The sequence below is a fragment of the Hypanus sabinus genome, chromosome 28 (assembly GCF_030144855.1).
Source record: "Hypanus sabinus isolate sHypSab1 chromosome 28, sHypSab1.hap1, whole genome shotgun sequence".
NCBI lineage: Eukaryota > Metazoa > Chordata > Chondrichthyes > Myliobatiformes > Dasyatidae > Hypanus > Hypanus sabinus.
In genome coordinates this window covers 937,946-957,778 of record NC_082733.1, presented here as the reverse complement: position 1 = coordinate 957,778, position 19,833 = coordinate 937,946, and the positions used below count along the sequence as shown (strand labels likewise).

General features: G+C 41.4%; 1 protein-coding gene across 1 annotated transcript; it reads right to left on the bottom strand.

The window, feature by feature from the left end:
* Nucleotides 1-240: 240 nt before the first annotated feature.
* rsl24d1 (ribosomal L24 domain containing 1) lies at nucleotides 241-17,746 on the bottom strand. Its single transcript, XM_059952509.1, has 6 exons — nucleotides 17,607-17,746; nucleotides 9,066-9,179; nucleotides 8,909-8,981; nucleotides 7,555-7,618; nucleotides 1,185-1,270; nucleotides 241-1,019 (listed from the first exon to the last, which is right to left on the bottom strand). The coding sequence occupies exons 1-6, from the start codon at nucleotides 17,685-17,687 to the stop codon at nucleotides 946-948; spliced, it is 492 nt and encodes a 163-aa protein (XP_059808492.1). The 5' UTR covers nucleotides 17,688-17,746; the 3' UTR covers nucleotides 241-945.
* Between the last annotated feature and the right edge of the window lie 2,087 nt (nucleotides 17,747-19,833).

The following is a 19,833-nucleotide window of genomic DNA, read 5'->3' as shown; positions in this document are numbered from 1 at the left end:
ATTCAGGAGATGATGTTCCATACAAACAACATCCAAGGTCGGAACAGAATTTAGGTGTCTGGAGCAGTGGGACAGAAACATTACCTCTGCCCCACTGTGCCAACCTGCAGTATAAAGCTGTTTGGATATTCGCACTGTAAAATTTCAATTCACAGATCAACAATGTCCACTAAACAGACTAGGAAAGGGAACATCTAAACTTTCAGGATTAAACTAAGAGACACCCAAGTACAAGATAGCTACTGAATAATTGAATTTATTAATGACCAAGATATTCTTCATTAAGAGAATAATAACATGAGACTAACTCAAGGGCAGTCAACCCATAGTGTGGCATTTAACAAAAGGACTAGCATGAAGGAGAAAATATAGTGATCTGTAAATAAAGGTTGAATGAAGAGATCTGAGGCGTCATATACAACAAACATTGCTCAGTAATAAGATAGAATATAGAGTTTATGGAATTTAACTAGAAAAGTGAGAAAGCAAAATAATTGCATAAATATTACAATTCCCTCAACTCAATAAATCAGTTTGCTTTTAATTTAATGACTGACTAGAATTTTCCATGTCTAGCTTACATTTGAAGCTAGCAGATCAGTCACAAACGTTTTAAAAATATACTTGTCATACTTATGGAACAGAACATTTATTATGGAACAGAAAAAAGTATAATCAGATTTTTCAAAACCACAGAGACCGTTTCCAAATGTTCTTTTTATCCACCAGTCATCATTCGTCTTGCTGAGGCAAAGAGCTTTCTTAATATTTAATAATCAATTTCATGGAGGTCAACTAGAGCCTGGAAGGACATGACTAGGAAATCTGATGTGAGTCGGTCAAATTTGCAAAGGATTGTTACGTCACTCGAAGATAAATTAGCTATATTTATATCGGTAGCTCAACAGAGTGAAACTGATGGGATCTGGCCATCAGCAGATACGGTTATGAATCTTCTGCCATTTCCATATCTTCCTGCAAAGTCTCCACTATCTTTTCCTCCAACTTCTTTGACTTTTCTGTTAAAAGAGAATGAGACTTGAACTATCAAAATAAAGTATGAACTATTTCCAAATGACCTACAAATCACAAGAAATGTTAATTATCTACATTATGTATCTTGTTTGCAAGATTCCTATGATTGCTTGAAACACCAAACAGCGTTGTAAATTTCAGACCATTACCTGCATGAGGAGCCTTGATGAGATGGATGTTCTGTTTGACCTCGTTGATGTCTGCCTTTGTTTGTAACTCTTTATTTTTCTTCAACCTTAGACAAAATTGAATATTCATTAGATCAGAAATTGTTTTTACTATACATCAGATATCAAAACATGTGCTTCATTAATGAAGTTTCAGCTGTTTACTCCAGCTGATCATGAATAACCAGATACTCCAATCAAGCAGCACTGCAAGATTAAACACCAAAAATAAATGCAAACAGGACTAAATTACATAAATACAAATTATTCAGGAATAATTTTACTCTGTGTCCTATACTTAGCAAACTTTCCAAAAGAAACAAGCACACATTTAACCTTGATTTTCATGAATTAGTCACATTGACTTATACCTTCCCTGATTGATAGGAATTCATCACATCTTGGAATATACTTGATACAAATTTCTGTAAATTCTCACTAGTTTTGCTCCTTTCCCAGCAAAACTTTCAAAATGAAAAGGCAACTTGAAATATGACCCAACTGGCACTGGCTATCAGTGATTTTCAACCTATTTATTCAACTGCATCTCAAGAATGCATTTAAAGTGATGGGCTTCATTTCTTCAATTCGGATAACAGGTTCATACTCCAAAATTAAACATCAAATATGATCCTTTAACTGAATGAACACTGTATTCAAATAAATTGCACTAAGGTTTCATCTATCTTTTATTGTGTACAATAACACAATCAGTGAGTTCATCCAGGAACATGTTTCAACATTCATCTCACACAGGCTGAATGTTGTCCAGATTGCCAGTCATCTCATCCATTGACCTGTGTACAACCTAGATATTACAGTACTGTGTAAGTCTATTAAAAAATTCTGTAAAGTGAAGATGATTTGAAAAATAATAAAATTAAAAGCTTAATTATCAAATTACAATAAAGAGCAGTAAACAGTAATAAAATAAAAATCAGTATTTGGTGCGATCACGCTTTGCCTTTAAAACTATATCAATTCTAATTAAACAAAGTAGGGATGATGCAGGATCAGGTGATGTGCTGTAGCTGCATGATATGGGAGCTGGTGACCACAACTGCAACAAGTGTTGGCTGCTCGAGGAACTCAGGCTCAAAGCTGATCACCTGGAATCTGAGCTTCAAACACTGCGACACATCAGGGAGGGGGAGTGTTACCCGGATACTCTGGTTCAGGAGCCAGTCACACCCATTAGACTAGCTGCCTCAAATTCAATCTGTGGTCAGGGACAAGGGGGTGTGACTGCGAGTGAGGTGGATAATAAGATCCAAGAGACAGTGCTGGAGGAGCCTCAGCCCTTGAGCTTGTCCCCTGTGTGGATGAGAGTGGCAGCTGTAGGAAGGATGAGCAACCTAACTGTGGCATCATAGTTCAGGGAGCCATTCAAAAGGGGGGAGAGAAGAGAAATGTTGTCGTAATTGAGGATAGTATAGGCAGGGGAATAGACAGAGTTCTCTATCACGAGGCTAGAACACCTCGAAGACTGTGTTGCCTGCCTGGTGCCCAGGTTTGGAACATCTTATCTGACCTGCAGAAGAACATGCAGTGGGAAGCAAAACATCAATTTGTCGTGGTCTATGTGGGTACCTACAGCATAGGCAGAATGAGGAAAGAGGTTCTTCTGAGGGAATTTGGACAGCTAGGGACTAAATTATAAAGCAGAATTAAAAAGGTAATAATTTCTGTATTACTATCTGAAACACGTGCAAATTGGCATAAGGTCAGAAGATTAGAGAGTTAAGTGCATGGCTCAAGGATTAGTGTGAGAAGTGGGTTTGAATTCCTGGGAAATTGGCTATCAGTTTTGGAGAAGGAGGAAGCTTTACCAATGGGAACAGCCTCCACTTAAACCAGGATGGGACCCGGCTCCTAGTGAATTGCATAACTAGGGCTGTGGATAAGGCTTTAAACCAAATAGTAAGGGGGGGGGGGGGGGTGAATTCAAAAAATAGAAGTATGGATAAAGTAAAAAGATTTTAAAAAGCAAGATAAAAAAAGAGAAAAGTAAAAGTGGAGTGAAGAAAATTCAAGTGCAAAAACACAATGAGTTTAAGGGCACTTTATTTGAATGTCTGCGGTATTCAAAATAAGGTCAGTGAACTTGTGGCACAAACCTGTACGATAGGGGCCATTACAGAGACGTGGTTGCAGGGTGGAGAGGATTGAGAATTAAATATCCAAGGATATCAGGTAATACAGAAGGATAGGTAGGTAAGGGAGGTGGGATAGTGTTCTTAATTAAAGAGGAAATCAGGGGAATAGGGAGAAATACAAGATCTAAGGAGCAGAATGTTGAATCCATCTAGGCAGAGATTAGGAATAGTAAAGGGGAAAAAAAATCACTGGTGGGAGTTGTATATCAACCACTGAATAACAACATTACTGTTGCACAAGCAATAAACGAGAAATATGAGAGGCATGTAAGAAAGGAACAGCAGTTATCATGGAGAACTTTAACTTGTACGTAGATTGGGTGAATCAAGTTGGTCGAGGCAGTCTTGAGGAGGACTTCATAGAATGCATCCATGATGGCTTTCTTGAACAGCATGTTTCTGAACCTACAAGGGAAAGTGCTATCTTAGATTTGGTCCTGTGCAATGAGACAGGCAAAATTAGTGATCTTGTAGTTAGGGATCCTCTTGGAAAGAGTAATCACTATGATTTTCTCATTCAAATGGAGGGTGCAATAGTTCAGTTGAAAACCAGGGTACAATGCCTAATCAATGAAGACTACAACTGGACGAATGGCTAGTGTAGACTGGGAACACGAGCTATATGATGGAACAGTTGAGGAACAGTGGAAGACTTTCAAAGAGATTTTTTATGGTGTTCAACAAAAGTATATTCTAGTTAAAAGCAAGGTCTGTAAGGGTGGGGAGAGCCAGCTTTGGATAACTAAGGAAATAAAGGAAGGCATCAAACTAAAAGCTTGTGCATACAAAGTCATCAAGAGTACTGTCGGCCCTCCTTATCCGCGGATTCCACATGCGCGGATTCAACCAACCGCAGATCGGGAAAACCCGGAAGTTCTCTCTCCAGCACTCATTGTTTGAGCATGTAGAGACTATTTTTTCTTGTCATTATTCGTTAAACAATACAGTATAACAACTGTTTACATAGCATTTACATTGTATTAGGTATTACAAGTAATCTAGAAATGACTTAAAAGTACAGGCAGTCCCTGGGTTATGAATGAGTTCCGTTCCTGAGTCCGTCTTTAAGTCAGATTTGAAGTTGGAACAGGTACATCCAATATTATTTAGCATCAGTTAGTCAAACGTCTCTTAGTATATAGAACATATTTTACCTTTCTATGCATATAAAACACTTAAGAAACATATGCATTTCAATAATTTAACCACTGCATTGCTTAGTAATAATTGTAGCTTTCAGCGGGGCAGGACCTTTCACATTCTCCATTAAAATTGTTCCGATCATTGACCGACTGTAGCTTAACGCTTTTCCAATGACCGATGGCGTTTCACTTCTTTCCGATCGCGTTATTACTTCCAACTGATTTTCAATCGTGACCATGATTATTTTTGTGAACAGAAACACTGCAGATTCAGCACTGCACCGCCAGGTCCTAATGTCCACCACATGGAGACATGTTAAATAATGTCCGGGGTTCCACAGAGTCCTAAAGACCACCGCACTGATATATGTTAAATAAGGGACTTGAGCATCTGCGAATGTTGGTATCCGTGGAGGGTCCCGGAACCAATCCCCCGCGGATAAGGAGGGCTGACTGTAGTGGGAAACTGTATAAAAAGAGATAGTAGAAGTTTTTATAATTATATAAAAGCAGAAAGGGGTGGCTAAAGTGAACGTAGGTCCCTTGGAGGATGAGAAGGGGAAATTGATATTGGGTAATGAGGAAATAGAAGAGGTTTTGAATGATTATTTTGTGTCCGTCTTCACAGTAGAGGAGACTTCTAACATGCCAAAGAGAGATGCTTTGGATGCAGCAGGAGGTGAGGGACCTTGATAAAATAGCTATCACTAAAGAGGTAGTGCTGAGCAAACTTGTGGGCCTGAAGATAGACAAGTCCCCTGGTCCTGATGGAATGCATCCCAGGGTACTGAAAGACAGAGGTTATAGTTGAGACTATGGTAGCAATTTACCAAAATTCTCTGGACAGGTCCCAGAGGATTGGAAGACGGTGAATGTCATGCTACAGTTCAAAAAAGGATGTAGGCAAAAGGCAGGTAACTATAGGCCAGTTAGTTTAACATCTGTAGTTGGGAAAGAGTATGAAACTATCATTAAAGAAACAGCGAGGTATCTGGAAAGAAATGGATCCATCAGACAGACGCAGTATGAGTTCAGCAAAGGCAGGTCCTGTTTGACTAACTTACTGGAGTTCTTTGAGGATATAACAAGCGCAGTGGATAGAGGGGAACATTATTTACTTGGACTTCCAGAAGGCATTCGATAAGGTGTGACACAAGAGATTTATAGATAAGGATGCATTGATTTGGGGTATGTATTAGCAAGAAATAGAGGATTGGTTAACTAATAGAAAGCTGAAAGTTGGGATACATGGTGTAACTCTGGTTGGCAATCAGTGGAGAACGGTGTGCTGCAGGTGCAAATGCTGGACCCACAACTGTTCTTGATATACAGTAACAATCTGGAAGACAGGACCAAGTATAGTGTAAGTTTGCTGATGAAACTAAATTGAATGGAAAAGCAAATTGTGCAGAAAATAGAGAGAGATAAAGTTAGGTTTTGTGAGTGGGAAAGGGTCTGGTAGATGGAGTACAATGTTGGTAAATGCAAGGTCATCCACTTTGGAAGGAAAAATGAAACAGCAGATTATTATTTAAATGTTAAAAATTTGCAGCACGCTGCTCTGCAGACGGACTTGTGCATGAATCACAAAAGGTTGGTTTGCAGATGCAGCAGGCTATCAAGAAGGCAAATGTAATGTTGGTCTTCATTGCTAGACAGATTGAATTCAAGAGCAGAGAGGTTATGCTGCAACTGTACAGGGTACTGGTGAGGCCACACCTGGGTACTGTATGCAGTTCTGGTCTCCTTATTTGAGGAAGGATGTACTGGCTTTGGAGGTGGTACAGAGGAAGTTCACCAGGTTGATTCTAGAGATAAGGGGGATTAATCTATGAGGAGATTAAGTCCCCTGGGACTGTACTCGCTGGAATTCGGAAGAATGAGAGACCTTATAAAAACATATAAAATTATAAAAGGGATAGATAAGATAGAGGCAGGAAAGTTGTTTCCATTAGTAGAACTAGGGGACGTAGTCTCAAGATTCCAGGGGAGTAGATTTAGGATGGAGATGAGAAAGAAATGCTTTTTCCAGAGAGTGGTAAATCTGTGGAATTCTCTGCCCAATGAAGCTGTGGCGTCTACCTCAGTAAATAGATTTAAGACAAGGTTGGATAGTTTTTTTTTGCATAGTAAGGGAATTAAGGGTTATGGGGAAAATGCAAGTAGGTGGAGATGAGTCCGTGACCAGATCAGTAATGATCTTATGGAGCAGGCTCGACGGGCCAAATGGCCCACTCCTATTTCTATGTTATGTTCTCTATAAAATCAGCTGGTAGTTGCTGCAAGCAGCTTGAATGACATGACAGTCTTCTGCAGAACTTGACTGTTTCAGAAAAGCCTGGACAGCACATCTTGAAATTCCTGTCTGCTGCAAAACTTCTGTTTAGGAGAGACCTTGCTGATGCAGGATGATCACCTTGTGCCTTGTTGCGAAACTCACTCATACTGTTGTGGAAGGTTAGATGATCTGAAGGTTGAACTATCACATCTGCCAGAAACTCACCTTTCAGTTTGGTTTTCCTTCCTCCAGTCTGATTCTAGATTCACTTCTTTCTGTTTCAGTTAATCAGTCTAGTTTATTCAGCTCATTAATCATTAGCACCTGTTTGTTATCTTTGTTTCATCATGCTCTATACTTAAAAAGTAATGAAGTTTTTATTTGAAAAGAGGTCTATGCTACTTTAACAAAATTTTTAAAATCTCAGAAACAATTTTTTTTGGAAAATGGGTGTTTGGAAATCTAAAATTTGCTCTTTTCTAATGACATGCTAATGCAGAAGACAAAATAAATAACTAAAACAAAATATATATAAAAATCCAGGGGCCAAAGATTTTTGCACAGTACTGTATTTGTCTAGCATTTTAGGACACATTTGCCCACCACAGTTAAGAACAATGTAAAATCTCTCTGCACAGTGTCATTCTATGAAATGAAATATTAAAGCAATTTCTTACTTGAGAATCATGTGGAATATCTATGTGCACTTTTGGAATAGAAAATAATAAACAGCTAATTACACTGTAAATAATCATACACACCAATCTTACTCTCACCTGTTCATAATAAATCTTGCTTGGCGCTTCTGTTTGATTTCCTCAACTCTCTTCATTGCTTTAACTGTTAAACAGAGTTTTATCATTAATTAAACTAAAACCATTTTTCTACAATGACCCAAAATGAGGGGAACAAAAATCTGCAAGCAAAATTCGAAAAAGCAGAGCTCAAAAGCAACCAGCAAGAGGAGATAAGCAAGATTCCAAAAGACTATCCAATGTTGACTGAAAGACAGAGACTAGTTCTTAAATACATTAAAATTTGGGCTAATACACAGCAGTCACTTGTCAAATGGCCACAAAAATGTAACCCAATAACTTCAAACCCAAACTAAAATTTTATTTAAGAACACTTATGAATTATATCAGGATTTTCATTTCACTCCACAAATCCAAATTTTTGGTATTGTCTCAGGGTATGTGTTGGTTTGAGAGCCTTGGGCAAATCATCCAAACAAAATCAAGTATTACATGATGATGCCTCTCTGAACCAAATCCAATATGGAACAGAGACAGACATGTAATCTCCATTTTAACTATTTACACCAGAACCTTAAGACTTAAAATAATAATCTTAGTACTCCAGATAATCAGTTCATGTTTCTTGGCTGCCTCAATATGCTCTGTTGCTACCACTGACAAGACATAAGGCATACCATGAATGCTAAACCTAGCAGCAATTTTCCACGAGATTTTAGATCATTTTAACAAGTCATCTTAAAAATTTTAGTATTAAAATGAACAGCTAACTGATGTGCTCAGCCCAACAGCAAATGTACTGCAAACACTATTCTCAGCCTGCAAAGACTAATTTCTCCTTAAAATGCAAAGCAAATTCATGCCAGTTCCTTTGCTTGTACATGATTTACAATTCAAACAGAACCCAAAGCATGCTTCCTCAGCTATTTACATTCCTCTAAAATACATGAAAGCAGAAAAGTATCTATGCCACATATGACAGTGACATTTCAGCCAGCACTTTAGAGTTTGTTAAAAGTCTGTAGGAATGCAAATCTTCAGCACAAATCCGAAGTGATCCTACTCTTCACATCAGGCATACAGAATCCTACCAAATGTTGCTGCACTCATTCTTTACATTAAGATCATCACTAATTTAAATGGATCTGAGACATTAGAAAGCAATCCCACTAGTCAATTATTTACCCGTTAAGAAGTATGCCTCACTTTCTCTTCAGACTCGTTTCATTGCTTTTATATCAGAGAGCTTAAAAAATGGATTTTGTGCCAATGCAATCTAAATAGCCAGGGAAGCACTATATAGATGCTGAAAAATGGAATTAAATTCATCAAGATTGCATACATACATTTGTGGTGCATTACAAGAACAGCTTACCTGACATAGACCACAGTTCTCTCTGGTACTTGACTGGCACATTCCTACGTTTTTCAAATTCAAATGAATTATCCTATAAATAAAAGATCAGTTGTGAAGAACATCAAGTTATAATGAACACCTAGGCAAGTGAAGACAAGAATAACTTCCTACATACCACTGTCAATTCCTTGCCAGCTGACTTGCGGAAGGCCTTTGTCCACCTGACCTTTCTTGGGTTACGCTTCTTCTTAAAATTCTTATGACATTTTGATCTGCAGAATCTGAAAATCTAGAAGATGCTTCAATGATTATTTGTGTACTCCATGTGACACTGACCTAACAAAAATATCAACAAATTTTCCACCTCCTCCCCCCCAGAGAAAATCTGCCTTCCCTCCAACACCCAAAATACCAGCCATGTTCCTGATGAAAGGAGAGTTAAAGGGAAATACTGCATTTCCATACACTGAATAGGATGGTGCCATTGAAGTGAAGGAAGTATTGACTGTGCTCTCTCCCCCCCAAGACTCAAAGTCTACGAAGAATTATGATTCACGATGATATGCAGATTGAATGAGAAACTACAAGTGATGAAGATCACAGGATTGGGAGATACCATCAAAACGATCAAAGTGAGTAACTGGAGTGTAATTTGCTGAGAGCTTATTACTGTCATGAAATACCTACAAATAATCCACTGGTTTGCATGGCTATCCAGCTGAGACTTCCCACTTGGATAAAACCTGGAATTTCAGCTCTTCTCCTCTCTACAAACACTGCCTGCCATGAACTTTTGGCTTTATTTCAGAATTCCAGCATCAACTGTTTTATTTTTACTACCTAATTTGCAATGGCTAGGAAGTGAAGGAATATCAGGATTCGATGGTCATCACTGAAAAGAGTGTGACCAGAAGATGCGTAATGTCAGACCGGCAATGGAAATTAGGAGGATATAAACTGGTAAAGAAAGAAAAGTCAACTCAAAAGAAAATCAAATCCACAGTGGAAGATAAAGCTAGAATATTGAGTCTCAGAGCAAACCTGATCTTGGCAGAAGGTAGAATCTGGCTGAGAGGATACTAATAGGTTAACAAGGTAGAAAAGAACTCAGGAGACCCAAAATGTAGTTTTTAGTTTTTGAAGAGATACTGAATTAGAAAGGTTACCTTAATCTGAAAATTTAAAAATTAAGAACTTTAATACCCAAAGAAACAAAAGGAGTAGTATCACATTTCATCAGCTCCAGACTATATTTTGGGTTATCAAAGTTATACAGCATGGAAATAAACCCTTCAGCCCACCAAATCCATGCTGACCATCTATACTAATCCCATTTCCCCGTACTGAGTCCATTGACTTCTATACCTTAGGATGCAAGTATTTGTTCAGGTACTTTTCAAATGTTGTGCGTCTGCCTCCAACTGCCTTCAAGACAGTTCATTTCAAATTGCAACCACTCTTGTGAAAAACTAAATTCATCAGATCACCTCTAACCCCTCACCTTAACCCTATGCCCTCTAGTTTTTGCTTGCCCTTACCTGAGATTAGGTATGTCAACCTATCTATTCTCATGATTTTACACACCTCTCTCTCTCCTACTTTCCAAGGAATAAAGCACTAGCCTATCCAACTTCTCTCTACAACTCAGATCCTCGAATCCTGGCAGCATCTTCACAAATGTTCTCTGCACTCTTTCCAATTTGATGACAACTCTCCTTTAACAGAGCAATTCAATCTCAAATATGGGCGCACTAATGTCCTACACAACTGCAACATATACCAATACCCTCACCCATGACCTGAACCAAACAAGTGGCAAAAATGCCAGCAATTGGATTTTAAGATAACTATCATCTTCCCTCAGCCAGCTACAAGTCACCTGAAATCATTCCAACTGATGATCAATGGTGCACCATTCACCACTGTGCACCTGTTGCTGTCACAATTTATTTCACTGTAGTCTTACAGAAACTTTTGAGCTATTAACAAAACCTCAGATATCCCAGAGACAAAAGAAAAGAGATAAGCAAACAGTTAATTGAAGACCTTGCACTGAAAGCTTCAATTCCTGCAAATGGACATTTAATTTCATTTGGACATCTCCTTCACAAATTAAACAAGAGAAACAACCTGTTCACCACACATCCAAATTGTAGTCCATTGTCTGCTTACAGGGCAGGAGTTACGACCACAACATCACTGCTGATGTCAATGGATTGCCACACTCAGCATTCAGTTACTTCGGCCAGCAAAACATAAGCCTTCACCACAGGCAGGGCAACATATTAAAATAGGAGCCCAACGACACTCTAAGTACATTGGACTGCTTTCTTGATCTCAGTGGGGATTGCTAAAGAATTAAATTAAAAATCCTTCTGCCTAATACATTACAGACACGTCACCCCAGTATCGATAATATCCACAACAGACACCGTCTCAAGAGGGTAAAATCCAAAGACCCTACGCCATCTTCTCACATCTAATATTATGCAGGAGACACAGAAAGAAACCTTGTCCCACACTACAAGATTCAAGAATGGCTCCTATCCTTCATCTATCAGCTCTTCAATCAGCTGGTGCCCCCTAATTACTAGTTTAGCAACACTATTACAACTGTGATTACCTTGCGCTAAAATGTACTTGTTTTTGTTGTTTAAGCTACATTTCTTCTTGTAAAAATTGTGCATGGTTTATGTTTTTCTTGTGAATGGTGCTTATGTGCTTGTGATACTAGTTGCATTGATATACCTCCGCACATCAGAAGGGTGGGTTACCCAGAACTGCAGAACTCAACAAGCAGTGTCCTCCACAATATACAGTTGGCCCTCCTTATCCGCGGGGAACTGGTTCCAGGACCCCCGTGGATACCAAGACTTGCAGATGCTCAAGTCCCTTATTTAACCTGTCTAAGTGCGATAGTCTTTAGGACCCTGTGGAACCCCGGACTTTATTTAACATGTCTCCATGTGGTGGACATTGGGACTTGGCGGCGCAGCTTGAATCCACAGTGTTTCTGTTCACGAAAATAATCATGATCGCGACTGAAAATAAGGTGGAAGTAATACAGTGATCGGAAAGAGGTGAAACACCATCGGTCACTAGAAAAGCGTAGGCTACAGTCGGTCAACAATCGGAACAATTTTAATGGAGAATGTGAAAGGCCCTGCCCCAATGAGAGCTACAATTATTACTAAGCAACGCAGTGGTTAAATTATTGAAATATGTATGTTTCTTAAGTGTTTTATATGCATAGAAAAGTAAAAAATGTACTATATACTAAGAAAAACGTTTGACTGACACTAAATAATACTGGATGTACCTGCTCCCCTGCTCCGACTTCAAATTCAACTTAAAGACGGACTCAGGAATGGAACTCATTCATAACCCGGGGACTGCCTGTACTTTTAAGTCATTTCTAGATTACTTATAATACCTAATACAATGTAAATGCTATGTAAATAATTGTTATACTGTATTGTTTAGGGAATAATGACAAGAAAAAAGTCTGCATATGCTCAAGCAACGAGTGCTGGAGAGAGAAGTCCCGGTTTTCCCGATCCGCAGATAAGGAGGGCCGACTGTAGTCCTATTTGATCCTGAAACACAGCTGCTGCCCGACTCTCTCAGAATTTGATTTCAGAGACCTAAACCTATTATTTTAACACATTAAGCTTAATTTGCTACACAAAGTTCTTTTAAATTCTTTGACATATTTTTAACATTGCATTGGGTCACATTGCAATGGGTCAACTGACAATTGTGCTACTAAACTGATTGAGTCTGGAAACTCCAGACTTAATCCTAACTGTCCTGGGCTAGCCTGGGTAGATGAACATGTTTCAATAAATTTCATCTTTCCCGACTGGAGTGGACCAAAACTACGCAGGATCTCTTGCACGGATTGGATCATCGACAGCATCAACACTAGATCAGGGAGTGGGCCTCGCCCGGGTCAGGGAGGGAGCGGGCCTTGCCCGGGCCAGGCAGGGAGCGGGCCTCGCCCGGGTCAGGGAGGGAGCGGGCCTCGCTCAGGTCAGCGAGAAGAGTTTTACAAAGGAGTGTTCCATGGGGCTCAGTGCATTACAATACTGGGTATGACTGCAAGGCCATTCTTCCACTCTGGCCTTCAGATGTCTGGAGACTTCCAGCCTCTCCAGTGGCCACACCTGCACCAGGTGCATCAAGCTGCAGCTCCTTAGAGGCCAAGTTAGGGAACTGGAAATGCAGCTCGATGACCTTTGGCTCGTTAGGGAGAGTGAGGATGTGACAGACTGGAGCTACAGGCAGGTAGTCACTCCAGGACCACAGGAGACAGATAAGTGGGTGACTGTCAAGAGAAGGGAGGGTGTCAGGTAGTAGGGAGTACCCCTGTGGCTGTCCTCCTTAATAAGTACATTTTGAGTACTGGTGGGGGAATGGCACCTGGGTGGCAGTGACTCTGGCATTGAGTCTGGCCCTGTGGCTCAGGAGGGTAGGGAACAGATAAGGATGGCAGCAGTAATAGGAGACTCTATAGTTACAGGGACAGATAGGCCATTCTGTGGGTGCAAAAAAGAAACAAGGATGGTCATCTGCCTCCCAGGTGCCAAGGCTCGTGATGTTTCTGAACGCGTCCACAATATCCTGAATTGGGAGGCTGAACAGCCAGAGGTCATGGTACATATTGGTAACAATGACATAGGCAGAGAAAGGGAAGAGGTCCTGAAAACAGAATACAGGGAGCTAGGAAGGAAGCTAAGAAGCAGGACCACAAAGGATGTAATCTCAGGATTGCTGCCTGTGGCACACGACAGTGAGTATAGAAATAAAATGAGGTGGCTGAAGGATTGGAGCATGGGGCAGGGATTCCGATTTTTGGATCGTTACCTCTTCTGGGGCAGGTATGACCTGTACAAAAAGGACGAATTGCGATTGAATCTGATGGGGACTAATATCGGCAGGGTGGTTTGCTAATGCTATTGGGGAGGGGGTAAACTCAATCTGCAGGAGGTGGGAACCGAAGTGAAGAGGCAGAGGATGGAGAGGTTGGAGAAAACTTGTCGGGAGTTTGTGAGGAAGGATAGGCAGATAGAGCAAAGATGCACTCAGACTGATGGTTTGAGAGGTGTCTATCTTAATGCAAGAAGTATCGTAAACAAGGCCAATGAACTTGGATCAATACGTGGAAATATGATATTGTGGCCATTACAGAGACTTGGATTTCTCAGGAGCAGGAATGGCTGCTGAGTGTGCTGGGCTTTAGATGTTTCAGAAGCAACAGAGGGAGAAGCGAAAGAGGTGGGGGCATGCCACTGCTAATTACGGATAGTGTCATGGCTGCAGAAAAGGAGGAAGACATGGAGGGATGGTCTGAGTCAGTGTGGGAAGTCAAAAACAGAAAAGGGGCAATAACTCTACTGGGTGTTTTTTCACAGACCCCCCCCCCCCCCCCCAATAGTAATAAGGATATCGAGCAGCAGATAAGGAGACAGATTCTGGAATAGAATAATAAGAAGGGCTGTTGTGATGGGAGATTTTAACTTCCCTAATATTGACTAGCATCTCCTTAGAGAAAGGGATTTAGATGGGGTGGAGTTTGTTAGGTGTGTTCAAGAAGGTTTCCTGACACAATATATAGATAAGCCATAGGAGCAGACAATTTGGGAAAACATTTAATTGGGGTAGGGGGAAATATGATGCTATTAGGCAGGATCATGGGAGCATGAAATGGGAGCAGATGTTCTCAAGGAAATGCACATCAGAAATGTGGCAAATATTCAAGGAACATTTGTATGGAGTACAAAGAATGTAGAAAATCTAGTTAAGAAAAGAAAAGCTTACAAAAGGTTCAAGAAAGTAGGTACTGTTAGAACTCCAGAAAATTACAAGGTTGCTAGGAAGGAGTTTAAGAATGGAATTAGGACAGCCAGAAGGGGCCATGAGAAAACTTTGGTGGGAAGGATTAAGGAAAACCCCAAGGCATTCTAGAAGTATGTTAAGAGCAAGAGAATGAGCCATGTGAGAATAGGACCAATCAGCTACGATAGTGGAAACGTGTGCATGGAATCAGAGGAGGTAGCGGAGGTACTTGATGAATACTTTGCTTCAGTATTCACCAGTGAAAAAGACCTTGGCAATTGTGGGGATGACTTACAGCGGACTGAAACATTTGAGCATATAGACATTAAGAAAAATGAATATGCTGGAGTTTTTGAAAAGCATTAAGTTAGATAAGTCAACAGGACTGGACGAGATGTACCCCAGGCTACTGTGGAAAGCAAAGGAGGAAAGCCTCTTGCGATGATCTTCGTATCATCAATGGGGACGGGCAAAGTACCAGGGGATTGAAGGGTTGTAAATGTTGTTCTCTTCTTCAAGGAAGTAGAGATAACCGAGGAAATTAAAGACCAGTGAGTCTGACTTCAGTGACGGGCTAGTTGTTCGAGATCCTGAGAACATGATTTATGAGCATTTGGAGATAATCTGATTAGGGATAGTCAGCATGGCTTTGTCAAGGGCAGGTTGTGCCTTACAAGCCTGATTGAGTTCTTTGAGGATACAACATATGATGAAGATAGAGCAGTGTATATGGATTTCAAAAAGGCATTTGATAAGGTTCCCCATGCGAGGCTCCTTCAGAAGCTAAGAGGGCATGGAACCCAGGGAGACCTTGCTTTGTGGATCCAAAATTGACTTGCTCACAGAAGGCAAAGGGTGGCTGTAGATGGTTCGTATTCTACAAAGATCGGTGACCAGTGGTGTTCTGCAGGGATCTGTTCTGAGAACGTTCCTCTTTATGATTTTTATAAATGACCTGGATGAAGAAGTAGAAAGGTGGGTTAGCAAGTTTGCTGATGACACGAAGGCTGAGGGTGTTGTGGATAGTCTGGAGGTTTGTCAGAGGTTACAGCAGGACATCAATAGGGTGCAGAACTGGGCTGAGAAGTGTGAGGTGGTTCATTTTGGTAGGTCAAATTTGAAAACAGAATATAATATTAATGCTAAGACTCTTGGCAGTGTGGAGGATCTGAGATATTTTGGGGTCTATGTCCACAGGACACTCAAAGCTGCTGTGCAGGTTGACAGCGTTGTTAAGAAGGCATAATGGTGTGTTGGCATTCATTAACTGTGGGATTGAGTTCAAGAGCCAAGAGGTAATGTTACAGCTATACAAGACCCTGGTCAGACCCCATTTGAAGTACTGTTGTCATTTCTGGTCACCTCACTACAGGAAGGATACTATGGAGAGAGTGCAGAGGAGATTTACAAGGATGTTACCTGGATTGGAGAGCGTACTTTATGAGAACAGGTTAAGTGAACTTGACCTTGTCTCCTTGGAGCAACGGAAGATGAGAGGTGACCTGATAGAAGTGTACAAGGTGATGAGAGGCATTGATCATGTTGATATCCAAAGGCTTTTTCCCAGGGCTGAAATGGCTAACATGAGGGGGCATAGTCTTAAGGTGCTTGGAAATAGATACAGAGGGGACATCAGGGTTAAGTGTTCAATACAGAGTGGTGACTGCATGGAATGCACTACTGGTGTCAGTGGTGGAAGCGGACACAAGAGGGTATTTTAAGAGACTCTTAGATACATACATGGAGCTTAGAAAAATAGAGGGCTATGTGCTAGGGAAATTCTACACAGTTTCTAGAGTAGGTTACATGGTCGGTACAACATTGTGGGCCGAGGAGCCTGTAATGTGCTGTAGATTTCTATGTTCTAATAACAATAAAGGAACTACATCATCATGGAATTGGAATATCACTATCACATGTACAGAGATAGGGAAATAACAGTTTTGCAAGCCAATCATACATATCACTTCAAAACACATTCAACAAGGCAGTACCAAGGGAAAACAGTAACAAAAAGCAGTGTATGAGTGTTGCAGTTACAGAAAAAGTGCAGTCAAAATTGACATTTAGGTGAAATGGTCACAACAAGGTGGACTGAGAGTCCTCAGGTTGAATTCAGAATCTCTGCACAATTGGTTTGCCAACGTAATGTGGGAAAATCATTCCGAGTTCTCACGTCCCTGCTAAGATTTCTACCCTGTAACTTCAACACAAAATAGATGTAGCCAGGATGTTTGTTCACTACCCAGGGTTAACTGAGCAAGATGTATGGGTAGTCCATTTCTATTAACTTTTACTCCACTGACCAATTTCTCACTTGAGTTTTATTGGACGTTTGGACACTGCACAGTGACACCAAAGAGCCTACTCATTATGGAGTAGATGTACATGTGCCAAGTTATTCATGACCCACGTGATTGTCGGGGTGCTTTACAAGTGGCCTCCATCAAAGAGCAACAAACTAAAGAAAAATCTCTTTACACTCTGCATGTTTGTATAGGAGACTGCTGAAATATTTTACCACGGGATGGTCCTGATCCTGGGAAACCTTTTTCCTATCTACTCCCATTAACAATTTGGGATCGCCTGTGTGTTCATCTCTTCTAGTAGCAAATACTGTAACACTCCTCAGTAAGAGGATCCCCAGGAGACATTCTTTGTGAAGGCTGCTTTTCGTCTCCGAATCCAATCTAAAGGGGCAACACACAATGGTCCGGTCCACGCAGTGTTAAATAGTCACAAAACCATACAAACTCTGGCCACACAGAACGTGCCCCGGCCGCGTCCAGCCTCGGTGACCCGGCACGGCCGGCTGCCCAAAGCCGGGCCGAAGCCTGCCGGCTGTGTGGAAACTGGCCAGGGGTGCGGGCCGCCTCACCTTGCTGTCGTTGCGGACGAACATGACGCCATGGCCCGGATACACGGGCGCCGAGCAGAAATAGCACTTCTCGATCCTCATTTTGCCACACGCCCGCAAGGTCGCGGCGTTACACTTCCGGCACTGATGTCACTTCCGACTTGGACACGCTCCTCCAGCGCCACCAACAGGCTAGAGACTGCCAGCGCTGCGACGCCCGGGCTCAGCTGCCCCTTGCCGCTGGGGAGGCAGCGCCCCCTGTCGTGCGGGAAGGCGCAGTTCCCCGGGTGTGTGCAGCCACGCAAAGTTTTGGTTCCTTTTTCTTAAAAAGCAGACACTGACATTGGAAGCAGACCAAAAGCGATCCACCACATTTATTCCGGAGATGAGACTATCGCCAATTGAGATTCTCCAGTCAAAATTTCTATGCTGGAATCGAATTTCATGGATTGACCATTCAGTCCAGAAAATAAACGCAGGTCAGGCAGCATCTGTGCACACATTTGGCATCTCAGGTGCCCTGGTTCCCTGGTGCCCTGGTTCTGATGAAAAGGCTTTGCAGTGAAACAACAGTTCCCACTTGGTGCTTCAGCTTTCAAAATCAGATTATTATCACTGACTTGTGTGGAGTTTATTGTTTTGCAACAGCAATACTAAGCAAAAACATAAAACTCCTATAAATTACTCAGTTATTTTATAGAATTTGCAGGGATACACAGTGAAAGTTAAGATCCTTAGGAGAAGAATGGGGATGTTGCTACAAATGGAAGAATTAGACAAGGGGACACAATTGTAACATAAAGGGGATGATGCCACAAAGGACAACTGGAATCCAGGCCAGCGACGTTCGATAGCCAGCGATGTTCGATGGCTGATGAAGGACTTGCGGAGTCTGGGTCTTCACTCCATGCCGGTGATGTGGACGTGTGGCAAAGGATAGCTGTGGTTGTCAGACTGTTGCAGCTTTCGTGCTGGTGAGGAGGTGAGCCCAGATTACAAGGCCCGGAATTCAGGGCTTGATACTGAAGATCGAAGCCCGAAGGTTGATCAGAAGACTGGATGGTTAAAGTCCAGAGACTGGAAGGCCAGTGGCATGTCCTAAGGCTGGAGGACTGTCTGTGTGTGCGGGTGGAAGGAAAGGCGCTGGTCCTGCTACTGTAGGAAAAGGGCTTCTTTTTTCTGTTGTTGTTTTGTTGATGATGCACCATCAATAACTCTCGGAGACGAGAGGCAAATGACAAGCTTTTATTAGCTGCAAAAGTGACCACAACTTCTTGGAGACTGAGGGAGGAGCAGTGCCTCCAATTGCCTTTATACAGGGGTCTGTGGGAGGAGCCACAGGACCAGTCAGCAGAGGGGCGCGTCCAGACAGGGGTACATAGTTTACCACAGTTGAACCTTGATCTGTCAAGCATTGTGGGCATGTAATGTGTGATAACACTTGTGTCTGTACAACTACAAATCAAATCTATAAAGGCCACACTCAGAGGAGAAGTTAACATGTATATTCACTTTTCAGAGAGGAACAAATCAATGCAGATGCATAAGTTCTCAGTCAATAATTTGTGCTAAATGAGTCACGGCACTAAAAGAAATAGACCTGTACATTAAACTTCTTTTAGATTAATGTAACATAAAAGTGTACATGTAACAAAACATTCAATTTCCCATTACCAGACCATATTCAAATAACATTCCATAACTAACGTCACTACACTAAAAGTTCATTCTTTATGGTGGTCCTCAGTTTCTTTCAGGATAGCATCAGGTTTGGCAGTTGTCTTGCCAAAGATAACTTTCTCATTTTCCGGTATCACATTGCTGTTAGTGACATGATCGTCACTGAGAGCCAAGTCAAGTGGCTGTAATGTGTCCACCTTGTTGGATGCAATTGGCTCAGGTGCGTTCTTCGGTTGAGAATCCAGTATCTGGTCCACATGACATTGCCATGCCTGATCTCCAGTATCCATAGTGTACATCAGTGGCCCAGTTCTTGTAGCTATCCTACTGGGTGTCCAACTGTCTTCACTCACTTCCTGCCCAATCTCGAAGCTCCTTGCTGATTTACATGGTAACTGTCTGAACTGTTTATTCTGCACATCCTTCCGTAGGTCTGGTTCAGGAGGGCTACGCGAAATCTCAGATTCCTGCTCATGAATGGGTGTTTGAGTTGCAAAGGACAAGTAGGAAGATGTCCGCCTTGTGCTGTAGAGAAATGCCCTCCTTGTCCGTTGCTTTAATAGACTTT

Excerpts from the sequence above, each read along its gene's own strand:
- rsl24d1 (XM_059952509.1), bottom strand. The coding sequence starts at position 17,687 with ATGAGGATCGAGAAGTGCTATTTCTGCTCGGCGCCCGTGTATCCGGGC. Across the intron at positions 7,619-8,908 it reads AGAACTGTGGTCTATGTCAG|TTAAAGCAATGAAGAGAGTT; the intron begins GTAAGCTGTTCT and ends TCTGTTTAACAG. Across the intron at positions 1,020-1,184 it reads CATCAAGGCTCCTCATGCAG|AAAAGTCAAAGAAGTTGGAG; the intron begins GTAATGGTCTGA and ends CTCTTTTAACAG.